This window comes from Theropithecus gelada, chromosome 16, assembly GCF_003255815.1.
Source record: "Theropithecus gelada isolate Dixy chromosome 16, Tgel_1.0, whole genome shotgun sequence".
NCBI classification, from domain to species: Eukaryota; Metazoa; Chordata; class Mammalia; order Primates; family Cercopithecidae; genus Theropithecus; species Theropithecus gelada.
Genome location: NC_037684.1, coordinates 49,994,176 through 50,009,043, shown reverse-complemented (window position 1 = coordinate 50,009,043; position 14,868 = coordinate 49,994,176). Strand labels below are relative to the sequence as shown.

The 14,868-nt window shown below is 47.8% G+C and overlaps 1 protein-coding gene across 3 annotated transcripts in view; it reads left to right on the top strand.

Annotated features, from left to right (window-relative positions):
- ST6GALNAC1 (ST6 N-acetylgalactosaminide alpha-2,6-sialyltransferase 1) overlaps positions 1-14,868 on the top strand; it is a 19,699-nt gene that overhangs the window by 1,353 nt on the left and 3,478 nt on the right. Inside the window, exons 2-3 of one of the 3 annotated variants that reach the window (XM_025361949.1) lie at positions 5,365-5,501; positions 13,375-14,074. In XM_025361949.1, coding sequence (XP_025217734.1) covers positions 5,500-5,501; positions 13,375-14,074 — 702 coding nt within the window. In that variant the 5' untranslated portion in view covers positions 5,365-5,499. The remainder of the gene's footprint in view (positions 1-5,364; positions 5,502-13,374; positions 14,075-14,868) is intronic. The other 2 variants (XM_025361946.1, XM_025361947.1) reach the window with 2 other exon arrangements.

Here is a 14,868-nt window from a genome sequence, read left to right as displayed (position 1 = left end):
TTTTTTTTTTTTTTTTTTTTTTTTTTTTTGAGACGGAGTCTCGCTCTTTTGCCCAGGCTGGAGTGCAGTGGCCGGATCTCAGCTCACTGCAAGCTCCGCCTCCCGGGTTCACGCCATTCTCCTGCCTCAGCCTCCCGAGTAGCTGGGACTACAGGCGCCCGCCACCTTGCCCGGCTAGTTTTTTGTATTTCTTAGTAGAGATGGGGTTTCACCGTGTTAGCCAGGATGGTCTCGATCTCCTGACCTCGTGATCCACCCGTCTCGGCCTCCCAAAGTGCTGGGATTACAGGCTTGAGCCACCGCGCCCGGCCTCATTTCACTGTTCTTAAACGTTGAAAGTAATGCAGGTTCTCGTAGAGTTAAAAAAAAAATACAGAAAGGTGAAGCAGGAAGTGAGTCTCCCTATTATACCTCCACTTCTGTCCGCTCTTCAAGGTGAATACTCTTGACACTTGAAGGTACACGGAATTCTATTATTATGCAGCTAACACTGCTATAGTATTTACTATGTGCCAGCCCCTATTCTAAATGCTTGATGTACGTTAACTCACTAATTCTCATTATTAAGAGGACACTGAGACACACAGAACTGAAGTGATTCTTCCAAGATCACCCTGCTAGTATGTGGCAGGGCCAAGATTCAAAGGCATTCTGGTGCCATACGCTGTGCTCATTACCTTTATGCTATACAAGCCAGATAGATAGATAGATAGATAGATAGATAGATAGATAGATAGATAGAAAGATAGATAGATACATAGGTAAATAGGCAGATAGATGGACAGATAGATGGACAGATAGATGGAGATATAGATATCTACATATAGCATATAGATATACATACTATATATGCTATATATTGATATACTATATGTCAATATGTAGCATGAGACATATATGTATATATATTGTATAGAGATCGATATATACACACATATATATCATATAGATTTACAGATATATGCACAAGAAAGTTATATATATATATCTCAAATATATGCATATATACATATATATGTATCTCATGCTATACATTGTCCCACAGGTTGACCTTGTAAGTCACACTATATCATGGACATCTTTCCATGTCGGGACATACAGGTCTACTCTCTTCTTTGAACAGTTGCTTAGCATTCCACAGGATAGGTACCGTTTACTTAACCAACCCCTATCAAGTTTCTCACATACCTTTGAGCACTTGCGTAAGTGATTTCTGGGTAGATTTCTCGAAGTGGAATTGCCAAGACAATGGATATGTTTACATGAAATGTCAATGGACACCACTGAATCATTCTCTCAGAATGCTACACCAACAGGTGTGAGTTCACTTTACCTCCCAGGACCACACTGGCTTTCATTAAGGTTTTGAAGGTTTAATTATCTGATAGGTGAAAGTGTTTCTCTTTTTAATTTGCATTTCTCAGATCACTGATGAATTTGAGGATCTTAACTTTATTAGTCATTTGTATTTTTCCATGAATGATCTGTTCATATCTTTTCTTCTTTTTTTTAAGTTATTTATCTTTTTCATATTTGTAGAAGCTTTTTGTGTATTAGGGATGTTAACCTTTTTTTATCACATATGTTACAATACTTCGAAATGCAGTGGGATAATTTAGGAATCAGAGAGACCGAGGGGTTGAGGAGGATTTATTATTATTATTTAGGTGCACCGGCTCAGATTAACATCCAAAAAAAACTGAGCCCCAAACAACGAGTCAGGTTACCTTTTAAGCATTTTGTGGGGCTGGGGGAGATCTGTGCAGGGGGAAGCGTATTACAGAAGCAAGAAACAAAGTCAATTGAGACATGCATTACATCATTTCTTACTTTTCAAGGAGAAATATGTTTTACGACTTGAGTTTATTTGCCTAGTGACCTTGCAGCTGCACAGCTAGAGAAACAGGGTCTTCGCCATGCCTGGGAAAGGAGAGATAAGGCTCACTAGCCACAGTCAGAAAAACAGGCAGTTAATTTTTAGAGGATTCCACCTCTTTTTCTTTCTTAGGGGGAATTGGGGGTTTTTTTAACATACATCTGAGTTTTTGCTTACACATTCTTTAATTTCTTTTAATTCCTGTTTCAAAATATCTTGTTCAGCCTGACATGTGTTCAGTTGTATTTCATTGTTTGTGATATCGTATGTCAGACAGAAGTCTCTCTTTTCCTTTATGGTCAGTGGACTTCGTGCAATTTTTAGGAAGGTCATTCCCACCCCTAACATTATATACATTTTCTTTTACACTTTCTACTGATATTTCTGTACTTTTGTTCTTTAAGCTTAATAGGAATCCATCAGAAATTTACTTTTGTGGCCGGGCGCAGTGGCTCAAGCCTGTAATCCCAGCACTTTGGGAGGCCGAGACGGGTGGATCATGAGGTCAGGAGATCGAGACCATCCTGGCTAACACGGTGAAACCCCGTCTCTACTAAAAATACAAAAAATTAGCCGGGCGAAGTGGCGGGCGCCTGTGGTCCCAGCTACTCGGGAGGCTGAGGCAGGAGAATGGCGTAAACCCGGGAGGCGGAGCTTGCAGTGAGCTGAGATCCGGCCACTGCACTCCAGCCTGGGCAACAGAGCCAGACTCAGTCTCAAAAAAAAAAAAAGAAATTTACTTTTGTGTATGATGTGAATATAGGTTTGTATTTGTTGGAACTCTTGATTGCAACTGACAAAAACCCAAGACAAGCTAGCTTAGATAAGATGACAGGGGAGGAGAGAAGCTCAGAGGGTTAGAGTCCTTCTGGGGTGACGTTTTGGGGTGGGAGTGGGCTGCCCGAGAGTCACTCATAGTGACCAGGCCTGGCCTTCCCAGCAGATACCACATGCCCTGGAGTTGAGGGGCAAATGTTAAGTAGAGTGGCATCTGGTTCTGGTCTAGAGATTTCTGAAGGCAGGAAGTTGTTGGAACTGTCCACAATGTAATGTACCTGGGAAGAGACAGAACCACCCTGCCCCTCCCTCCCAGGTCTTCACAGCCCAGAAGGCAGTGGAAGGGAAGTTCAGCGCTTCCTGGTGGCAGGGCAGAGACCACAGCCCTCACCTGCCCAGTTACCTGCTGGAGCAGTAATGGGACACTCACTCCAGAACAGTGTTGGGGACACTAAATGCCGCAGGGGGCAGTGGGAGACGTGATCCTAGAAAGGACCCTCCTGCGGGGATTCTCAGTGTAAAGGAGAACCCCTCCCCAGAGAAACCACATTTACTAATGTGCAGAGACCACCAAGTGCGCAGGGGCCCCCAACATCAGACAGAAGCTAAATGAACCTCAGGGCAGGCAGACACCCCCAGCCCCACCCTCCAAGACAGGCGCTCACTTAAGTAACCATACAGGAGGAGTTACAACTTGAAAAAAGAGGGGGAGTTTTCTTTTACTGCCCCCCTCTCTCCAGCTCCCCCAATCTCCCCCTCATCTCATCCCCCATGTCTCCTACCCCCACTCCCCACCTCCAGCAGCCAAGGTCTGAGCTCTGGCCTGGCTGGCTTGGTGGAATAAAAGAGTTTAGAGCCAGGTAGAGCACCTAGTGTGTGTGTGTTTATCATGTAATTACATGAATTTGTGAGATTACATGAATTATGTAATTTCTTTTATTTATTTATTTTTCAAGATGGAGTCTGACTCTGTCGCCCAGGCTGGAGTGCAGTGGTGCGATCTTGGCTTATTGCAACCTCACCTCCCAGGTTCAAGCTATTATCCTGCCTCAGCCTCCAGAGTATCTGGAACTACAGACGCACACCACCATGCCCGGCTAATTATTGTATTTTTAGTGGAGACGGGGTTTCGCCATATTGGCCAGGCTGGTCCTGAATTCCTGGCCTCAAGCGATCTACCTGCCTCAGCCTCCCAAAGTGGTGGGATCACAGGCATGAGTGACTGAGCCCGGCCGGCATTGTCTTATTGTCTGTGTTTCCTCAGTGCTTTGAACAGGGCCTGGACCCAGTGAAGGTGCTTTATAAAATGCTTGTTGATGAAAGAATGAATTTGTCACCTTAAAAAACATTCCAAAACGTTTAAACTTTATGGCTCTCAAAAACTTTAGAGTAAGGGAGTTAACTTGAGTAAATTCATGCTTTATGCAGAGTACTCTGTCAATAGATTACAGGATGGATGATCGGGGGAACGTGGTTTTAGAGGGGATAGTTCAGAGGCCATTGCAATGGTTTAGGATAACATTAATAAGACCGTGAGCAAGGACAGTGTGAATAGGAAGAAAGGACTGAGAAGAAGTCAGATCAGCTGGACTTGGCAACAAATAGGATGGTGGGAGGAGTGTAGCAGAAGAACTTCAAGACAATTCTATGAGGTCGGGCACAGTGGCTCACGCCTGTAATCCCAGCACTTTGGGAGGCTGAGGCGAGCGGATCACCTGAGGTCAGGAGTTCGAGACCAGCCTGACCAACATGGTGAAACCCTGTCTCTCCTAAAAAATACAAAAATTAGCCAGGCATGGTCCGGTGCCTGTAATTCCAGCTACTTGGGAGACTGAGGCAGGGAGAATTGCCTGAATCCGGGAGGCGGAGCTTGCTGTGAGCCAAGAGCGTGCCATGGTACTCCAGCCTGGGCAGCAAGAGTGAAACTCTATCTCAAAAAAATAATAGTAATAATTAATAAATAAATAAAAACACAAAAGTTAGCCAGGCGTGGTGGCGGTTGCCCGTAATCCCAGCTACTCAGGAGGCTATTTTCGCTTTTATCACAGAGAATCGCTTGAACTCGGGTGGCAAAGGTTGCAGTGAGCTAAGATTGCTCCACTGCACTGCAGCCTGGGTGACACAGCAAGACTCTGTCTCAAAAAAATAAAAATAAAAAAGCCAATTCTGTGATTTCAAACCCATCGGACTATCTCTCATATCATCTTAGACACACCCACGTGCATCATGTGTTCACTGGTGTGTAGATGTCATCTAAGACTATGTCTCTGCTTGGCTTCCATCATCCAGTGTAAATGTTTTGGAAGATCTATGCTTGTTTTAGCTTTGGAGATGGTAATTAAGAGTGAGCTGTAAAAACAGACCTACGGGTTCTGTTTGTCAGTTTCTTGCTGTCACTTTATTTTCTCCAGTCTGGCCAGCATGGCAAAAATTCCATCTCTACTAAAAATATGAAAATTAGCCGGGCACGGTGGCACGTACATGGAATCCCAGGTACTCAGGGGGTTGAGGCAGGAGAATCGCTTGAACCTCAGCTTCCAGTGAGCCGAGATCATGCCACTGCACTCTAGCCTGGACAACAGAGTGAGGCTCTGTGTCCAAAAAGAAAAGAAAAGAACTTTATTTTCTATCACCTCCTGATTGCTGATTCTGAACTCCCATCCACCAAGCTTCAGGAAAACTTAATCTCAGTTGTTCCTGCTCCTCTGCAGGATGGTATTAAGGGCTCTAGGACGTCTGATGCCGTGCCAAGGCATGAGAGTGGGTTGCTGACTCTAAGCTATTGAGTCGCTGCTGAAACAGTCATTGTTCCTGCTGCTTGGCTCTTTCAGGTCCACCTGGCTTATATGTGAGAGACTTTTCTTTTTTTTTCTTTTTTTGAAACGGAGTCTCGCTCTGTTGTCCAGGCTGGAGTGCAGTGGCGCGATCTCAGCTCAGTGTGAGACTTTTCTGACACTGTCTGTGGTCCTCTCTTCCTAGGCTCAGGATTCATTTTTTTCAGGGGTCTTGTTAGACCCTTGGAACACTGCCAGGAAGCAGGGTCCTCTGACCTTGGAACCCACAGATCCTTCCTTCTCTCATTCTCGCCACCCAGCAGAGTAAATCTTTCCAGGGAAAGGACAATGGTAGGAGGAAGTAATAAAGTCCTTCCCTCATAACTTCTCCAAGATTGATCTGTTTTACTACATCTTGAACGTGGAACTGAATCTTAACTGCTGGGGGCATGGGAGTGGGGTGGAGAGGGAAACAATTAAATAACATTTCAAAATATTATATAATTATATTCAAAAGCATGACAGGCGTAGAAAAGGGATCCAGCTGTTCATGCCCTGAGGTACTAACAAGAGATTCTTTGAAGGGACTGGGATAATAGGAGGTTGCTATCCTTTCATGTTTGAAAGCAGCTTCTGCTTGTTCCGTAATAAGCACACATTGCTTTTATAAAAATAAAAATAATTCATAAAAGTTCACTTCTGAAGACTCAGGAGAAAAAGACTCAGCTTAGGTAACCCCTCCATACCAAAGTATCCCCCCGAGCAGAACTGCCTCCCTAGGCTGTCACCACAGCCTCGCATACATATGACTAATATCATCATACCGATGACACCTTAAGGCAGCTGATTATACTCATGTCTGTTTCTCTTATAGACTGTGAGCCTCTTAAAACCAGTGACCATTGCTTTTTTATCTTTAATCTCTAGCAGATACCTCTGCATGCCTGACATGCATGGCTACTCAATGAATATTGCAGAATAAACATTGCATTGTGTTTTCAAACTCTCGTAGAACTTTCCATAAGGTGTCTCATTTAGTTAGTTTGTTGTTGTTGTTGTTGTTTTGAGACAGAGTCTCTCTTTGCTGTCCAGACTGGAGTGCAGTGGTGCGATCTCTGCTCACTGCAACCTCCACCTCCCAGGCTCAAGCAATTCTCCTGCCTCAGCCTCCTGAGTAGCTGGGATGACAGGCATGCACCACCACACCCAGCTTATGTTTGTATTTTTAGTAGAGACAGGGTTTCACTGTGTTGGCCAGGCTGGTCTCGAATTCCTGACCTCAAGTGATCTGCCTGCTTCAGCCTCCCAAAGTGCTGGGATTACAGGAATGAGCCACCACGCCTGACCTGTTTGTGTATTTTACAGGCAGAGGACATCTAGCTTTCAAACCAGCTGACTGGCATTCTGGCCCACAGTGAGTTCAGCTAGGTGAAGGGCATCTCTTAGAATGCTGGGGACCCATCTGTTCAGGGGGAGCGCTGGAAGGTGGATCCAGCCACTGAAGTATGATGAGCAGCAACTGACTCATTTTTCCTGTTTTCTCTCAAGTCTCAGAACATAACATCCCCACTAGGATCTCACCACTAAGACTGAGGTGGCTGAAAACCACCACACAGGCTTTGATTTCAAAAAAGAACACTCAGAATACAAGAGAATATGGATTTCTGCCATTTTTTCCAGTATACAAAGAGAATTGAGGCAATCATATAGCTTTTAGTCACAGAAGCAGCATATAGACACATCCAAAGTCAAAGTAAAGTTGTAAAAATAAGGCATTCATTTGCTTTTAGAAAACTTTCAGGATTTTTCAAGGAAAATAAACTTTGGAGTTTGTTTTTTGTTTTTGTTTTTTTGAGACAGAGTCTTGCTGTGTCACTCAGGCTGGAGTGCAGTGGTGCAATCTCAGCTCACTGCAACCTCTGCCTCCTGAGTTCAAGTGATTCTCCTGCTTCAGCCTCCCAAGTAGCTGGGTTTACAGGTGCCCACCACCATGCCCAGCTAATTTTTATATTTTTAGTAGAGATGGGGTTTCACCATGTTGGCCAGGGTGGTCTCGAACTCCTGACTTCAGGTGATCCGCCTCCCCGCCTTGGCCTCCCAAAGTGCTGGGACTACAGGTGTGAGTCTCCACACCCAGCCAACTTTGGAGTTTGAAAAGAAAAGCAGAATATGGCTGGTTTCTATTTCACATGAGACAGGAGACCCTGAGCGCTGATCAAACACCAAAAGGGGGCTGGAATAGCCTCTGTGGATACCAGGGAGTCCTGGAAACTCCAGGCCCGGCTAACAACATGGGGCACAGGAGGCAGGAGCAGTTGAAGGTAGAGAGCTCCGCAGCAGAGAGTGGAGAGGGACACAGGGCAGAGTGAAGGGATGGCTTGTCCTCCTTTCAAGGAGAAGCAGCAACAAAGCTGTGGGAACCAAATATGAAACCTGGAAGAGGAAAGCTTGCCCAGCCTGGGGGCCTGAGATAAAATGAGGACAAAGTTGATGGTGGGGACTGAGAGAGACCCCAGGAGTTAGGGACGTGAATAGAGGCGAATCTGTGTGACCAGCCATTCGCCACATACCAGGCGCAACTCACCTGCAGCCACTTCCGGTCTCCGTGCCATAGAAGGCGGGAGCCCAGGTGCAAAATTATTTAGAGAATCAAAGGAATCTTTTCAGCTCTTTTCTTATCCTCCATAAAATAATCTTCTACTCCTACTGGCTTTATTAGTCAGTGACCTTTGATTGCGGTATTTTTTTCAAATTTCAGTTTCAGCCTCTTCAATATCCTAGTCAACTTCAACATTTCTGTGTTATCTCTTGTACTATATTCTTGGAAAATACCGCTCTCTGGCCAATAGGTGTGTCATGGCTGCAGGCATAAATGAACTTTGAACCTTTTGCCACATCTTCACTTCCAGGTATTTCCAGGTAAGGAAATGCCTATCTCAACACCCACACCCCTTGGTGATGTGCACTTAAGAATATAGAAGGTAGGTAGCTGGACCTGGTGGCGCATGCACCTGTAGTCCCAGCTACTCAGGAGGCCAAGGCAGGAGACTCATTTGAGCCTGGGAGGTCAAGGCTGCAATGAGCTGTGAACACGCCACTGCCCTCCAGCCTAGGCAACAGAGACTCAGTCTCAAAAAAAAAAAAAAGAAAAAATATATATACAGAGAGGGAGGAGGTTGCCAAACATTTATTTTCCTGTTTCTTTGTGCAATTCTTGTTCATGATCAATCGATTGATTTTTTTTTTTTTTTTTTGAGACGGAGTCTCGCTCTGCCGCCCAGGCTGGAGTGCAGTGGCCGGATCTCAGCTCACTGCAAGCTCCGCCTCCCGGGTTCACGCCATTCTCCTGCCTCAGCCTCCCGAGTAGCTGGGACTACAGGCGCCGCCACCTCGCCCGGCTAGTTTTTTGTATTTTTAAAGTAGAGACGGGGTTTCACCGTGTCAGCCAGGATGGTCTCGATCTCCTGACCTCGTGATCCGCCCGTCTCGGCCTCCCAAAGTGCTGGGATTACAGGCTTGAGCCACCGCGCCCGGCCTCGATTGATTATTATTACTATTTGAGATGGAGTTTCACTCTTGTTGCCCAGGCTGGAATGCAATGGCGTGATCTCGGCTCACCGCAACCTCCGCCTCCCAGGTTCAAGCAATTCTCCGGCCTCAGCCTCCCAAGTAGCTGGGATTACAGGCATGTGCCACCATGTCCAGCTAATTTTGTATTTTTAGTAGAGACGGTGTTTCTCCATGCTGGTCAGGCTGGTCTCAAACTCCCCACCTCAAGTGATCCACCCACCTCGGCCTCCCAAAGTGCTGGGATTACAGGCGTGAGCCACCATGCCTGGCCATTATTATTATTTTTTAATTGAGACAGAGTCTTGCTCTGTCGCCCAGGCTGGAGTACAATAGCACAATCTCGACTCATTGCAACCTCTGCTGCCCAGTGTGCCTCAGCCTCCCAAGTAGCTGGGACTACAGGTGCGTGCTGCCATGCCTGACTAATTTTTTTGTATTTTTAGTAGAGACGGGGCTTCACCGTGTTGGCCAGGCTGGTCTTGAACTCCTGACCTCAGGTGATCTGCCCGCCTCGGCCTCCCAAAATGCTGGCACTACAGGCATGAGCCACCTCACCCAGCCAATACATTCATTTATTAAAGTACATTTTATATTTTTACTTCCCCAGTAGATTACGATTATGCAGGTAAGTTGCTTTTTGCTTGGGTATGATCCATGATTAATTTTCCTGTGCCTCCGGACTAGAAGTCATTAATGGAAAAAAGCCTTCCCACACCCCAGCCCAGCTCACAGGGTCAGACCACACAGGGCCGAACACGTTGAATACAGGGCACTCAGCATATGGACCCAATTTGAGGGTTTACTAAACACCATGCATGAGAATAAGGAAATGCCTCTCTCAACACCCCAGCCCTAGCAATCATAGGTGTACTTAATTATAGGGAATTAAATGAAACTTAATTACATAATTTTGTCACTACCTGGGTTATTGCTGTGACTTCCTGCAAAACCTGAACGAGTCACCAATCAATTGTGGATCTGTGGTGGAAGAGGGCTTCCAGGAGTCACTGCGCCATTCCTGCCGCCAGACAGGGCTCCAGAGAGGAGTGCCTTACCTCTTCAGGGTCAGTCTGGCCACTAGCAGACGGCCAGCTGTCCATGCTATGTGGCTTGAGATGTGTGATGTCAAAAACTACCCCTGCCTCCTCATGTCTCCCCGCCACGGCCAAGTTAAGGTGCCTGCCAGCCAGGCAGCTACGTCCATGAAAATGTTCGAGATAGGGAAAATGTCGTTCTGCAGAATTCCTCTCTGCAGAGTGCTGCCGGAGTGTGCAAGGGAAGTTTCCATAGGCTTCTTGAGGTTGGGGATTGGGAAACGAATCTACCAAGAGGCTTTGCTGGGTAACAAGAGCTGTTTGTGGTTTTTTTTGTTTTTTTTTTGTTTTTTTTTTTTGAGACGGAGTCTTGCTCTGTGCCCCAGGCTGGAGTGCAGTGGCACGATCTCGGCTCACTGCAAGCTCCGCCCCCCGGGTTCATGCCATTCTCCTGCCTCAGCCTCCCGAGTAGCTGGGACTACAGGCGCCCGCCACCACGCCCGGCTAGTTTTTTGTATTTTTTTAGTAAAGATGGGGTTTCACAGTGTTAGCCAGGATGGTCTCGACCTCCTGACCTTGTGATCCACCCGCCTCAGCCTCCCAAAGTGCTGGGATTACAGGCTTGAGCCACCGCGCCCGGCCTAAGAGCTGTTTGTTAAACCGAGTGAACAGCTTGGATTTTGCTGAATGGCCCAAGCGAGCTTGGAGCTTACACTGAGTAGTCAGACCAAGAGGAGTGGCGAGCCTCACACCCGCCCGCCCACAGCACTCAGACCTTCTACCAGGCAAATGTGGAATGAATTGATCAAGAATGTGTTCTTGCCGGGCGCGGTGGCTCACGCCTGTAATCCCAGCACTTTGGGAGGCCGAGGCGGGCGGATCACGAGGTCAGGAGATCGAGACCATCCTGGCTAACATGGTGAAACCCCGTCTCTACTAAAAATGCAAAAAATTAGCCGGGCGAAGCGGCGGGCGCCTGTAGTCCCAGCTACTCGGGAGGCTGAGGCAGGAGAATGGCGTGAACCCGGGAGGCGGAGCTTGCAGTGAGCCGAGATCGCGCCACTGCACTCCAGCCTGGGCGACTAAGCGAGACTCTGTCTCAAAAAAAAAAAAAAAAAAGAATGTGTTCTTCACTCACTCAGGTTTTTCACTCTGTGTTGAGTGGCATTCTTTCAGACTGGATACTTTGGGGGTGTCTTCCCAGTTCATGAACCAATAACCCCCTCTTCCTCTTAAAAGTGTCCTCCTCCCATGCACAGAGTGAGCCCCAGAATGTCACATAGTATGTGACCAAGACCCCTGGAAAGGGATGGAGATAGGACCCAAGGGGGCCACAGTCTTCTCCTGCAAGAGTGAAAAATTGGGAGCAAAGAGAGTCCACAGTCCCCAGCACAGATGTTATGGGATGGCAATCTTCCCCCAGCCCGTGGGCTGGAGAGCAGAGGAGACCTGTCTGCAGAGACAGAAAGAAAGAGAAGAAGAAAGCTGATTCAGAGGGAGAGGTGAGATGGAGATAAAGTCTTAGAGAAAGATTCCTGGTTCCAAGCCCTCCCAGAGGCTCAACTACTTCCTGCTCTTGGGTTCCTTAAAACACTTTCTATTCTTATAATAAATTTTTCCTTTTCTTTTTCTTAGTTGAAAATGAAAAATACAGAAAGAATTAGGGTTTGAAGCCCATTAGCCTTTTTGGGATGCTCCATATCTCAGTCCAACCCTGCCCTGAGGCCCATCTCTCCTTTCTGGTCAGAAATCTCTCTCATCCAAGCTACTTCTCTGAGTCATATAACAAAGGCAGAGGCATTTTCTAAGCAAGTCCAGTTAAAAATGTGTGTGTTTAGGCCAGATGCGGTGTCTCACGCCTGTAATACCAACACTCTGGTAGGCCAAGGCCAGAGGATCACTTGAGGTGAGGAATTTGAGACCAGCCTGGGCAACACAGTGAGACCCAGTCTCTAAAAACACAGACGCGCACACGCGCACGCACACCGCCCCCGCCCCCCCTCCACATACACACAGATTAGCTGGGCATGGTGGTGCATGCCTGTAGTCCCAGCTACTTGAGAGGCTGAGGCCAGAGGATCGCTTGAGCCCAGGAGTTTGAGGCTGCAGTAAGCTATGATGTGCTACTGCACTCCAACCTGGGTGACAGAGAAAGACCCTGTCTCTTAAAGAAAAAAAAAAAAGGTGGGGGGCGGTGGCTCGCACCTGTAAAATCCCAGCACTTTGGGAGGCCAAAGAGGGCAGATCATGAGATCAAGAGATCAAGACCATTCTGGCCAACATGGTGAAACCCCATCTCTACTAAAAATACAAAAAAAAAATTAGCCAAGCATGGTGGCATGCGCCTGTAATCCCAGCTACTCGGAAGGCTGAGGCTGGGGAATTGTTTGAACCAGAGAGGGGGAGGGTGCAGTGAGCTGAGATCGCGTCACTGCACTCCAGCTTGGGCGACAGAACCAGACTCCATCTCAAAAAAAAAAAAAAAAAAAAAAAGGTGTTTCAAGGAGGAAGGATCCCTGGGAGGTAAGGAGGAAGAACTGTCAGCTGTCAGCCCTTTCCTAACACCCCTGGGAAATTTAGGCTTCAGTTTCAAGGTCAGAATAGAGATTGCCCCCACTGGAAACCCTGAATAAATGTGTTGCTCTGAGGCTGAGAAAGGCTGGAAATACCAACCAGGGTCAGCTGCAGCTCAGGCGGGGAGGCCCTAATGGAGGAAGGGCTCGCCTAGGTAATCAGCCTGCTTCCAATATTGCCTTGGCCGGCCCTGCCTTTCTCCAGTGATCAACAACCTTTGTTTCCTGCCTTAAATAACAATAATCGTGTATTACATAGGTCCAAGGTCTGTGCCTTATTCAAATTTGTATTCCCAGTGCCTGCACAGCACACTGCACAGAATAGACATTTAGTAAACGTTTGTTGGATAAGATGCTCTCCTGTATGTCCTACGTACGTATCTCAAATTCTATTCCGCTTTTGTCTGAATTTATTTTCTGGCCGGGCGCAGTGGCTCACACCTGTCATCCCAATACTTTGAGAGGCCGAGGCAGGTGGATCACTGGGCAGGTCAGGAGTTTGAGATCAGCCTGGCCAACTTGGTGAAACCCCCATCTCTACTAAAAATACAAAAATTAGCCAGGCTGGTGGCAGGCTACTCGGGACAGGAGAATCACTTGAACTCAGGAGATGGAGGTTGCAGTGAGCTGAGATTGCACTACTGCACTCCAGCCTGGATGACACAGCAAGACTCTGTCTCAAAAAAAAAAAAAAAAAAAAAAAAACTACTTATGCTTCTGACCTGTTTCCACAATCTTCAGCCTTCATCAAAGGTTATCTCTGTCCCTAGGCATCAACGCACAGAGAACATTAAAGAAAGGTCTCCACAGTCCCTGGCAAAGCCTAAGTCCCAGGCACCCGCAAGAGCAAGGAGGACAACCATCTATGCAGAGCCAGTGCCAGAGAACAATACCCTCAACATACAAACCCAGCCCAAAGCCCACACCACCGGAGACACAGGAAAGGAGGCCAACCAGACACCACCGGAGGAGCAGGACAAGGCGCCCGACACAGCACAGACGGCAGCATGGAATAGCCCAGAAAAAGAGAAAACCACAGTGAACACACTGTCACCCAGAGGGCAAGAAGCAGGGATGGCCTCTGGCAGGACACAGGCACAGTCATGGAAGAGCCAGGACACAAAGACGACCCAAGGAAATGGGGGCCAGACCAGGAAGCTGACGGCCACCAGGACAGTGTCAGTGAAGCACCAGGGCAAAGCGGCGACCACGGCCAAGACGCTCATTCCCAAAAGTCGGCCGCTTATGCTGGCCCCCACAGGAGCAGTGTCAACAAGGACAAGACAGAAAGGAGTGACCACGGCAGTCATCCCACCCAAGGAGAAGAAAGCTCAGGTCACCCCACCTCCTTCCCCTTTCCAGAGCCCCACGACGCACAGAAACCAAAGCCTGAAGGCTGCCAACTTCAAGTCTGAGCCTCGGTGGGATTTTGAGGAAAAATACAGCTTCGAAATAGGAGGCCTTCAGACGGTGAGTTTTTGCCACCACCCCTTCCCTCTGGCTCCCATGCCCACCCTCTCCTCAACTCCTGGGCTCTGCTTCTAGATTTGGTCTTGTCCTGCCCCAAGCTCATTATGAGGCAGAGCTCAGCCCTACAAGACTCTGCCCCACCCATCCTTCCAATGATGGCGACAATGGGGGAGGAGGAGCAGCAGGCCCCGGACCCCTGGTGTGAACAGCATAAGCAGGGTGAGTGAGATGGGACCTGCCCTGGAGCTCCTGAGGCCTGGAGGTCACCCATCTGGGGTAACAGAGTGTGATCTACTCTGGGGCTTGGCCCCTGAATCCCCATCCTCTCGCAGGGGCTGCAGGGGAGGGACTCACAGACAAGGATACCCCAAGCTCACACCCAGCTCTGGCCTCCAGGAATGCCTTGTCTTCCCTGCAAAGCCAATTCCACAGCCTTCACTCTCTCCCAACCCTAAGGAAACAGTCTGACTTAACTACACCCGCCCACATGGTCCTTCTCACCTGTCCTTGCACAGAGGGGCAGTATCCAAAATGTGTATGTTGCTGGGTATACACCTGCAGTCCCAGCTACTCAGGAGGCTGAGGCAGGAGGGTCACTTGAGGTTAAAGTGAGCTATGATGGTACCACTGCACTCCAGCCTGGGCAACAGAGTGAGACCCTGCCGGGAAGAAGGAAGGATCGACGGAAGGAAGGATGGAAGGAAGGGAGGGAGGGAGGGAGGGAGGGAGGGAGGAAGGAAGGAAGGAAGGAAGGAAGGAAGGAAGGAAGGAAGGAAGGAAGGAAGGAAGGAAGG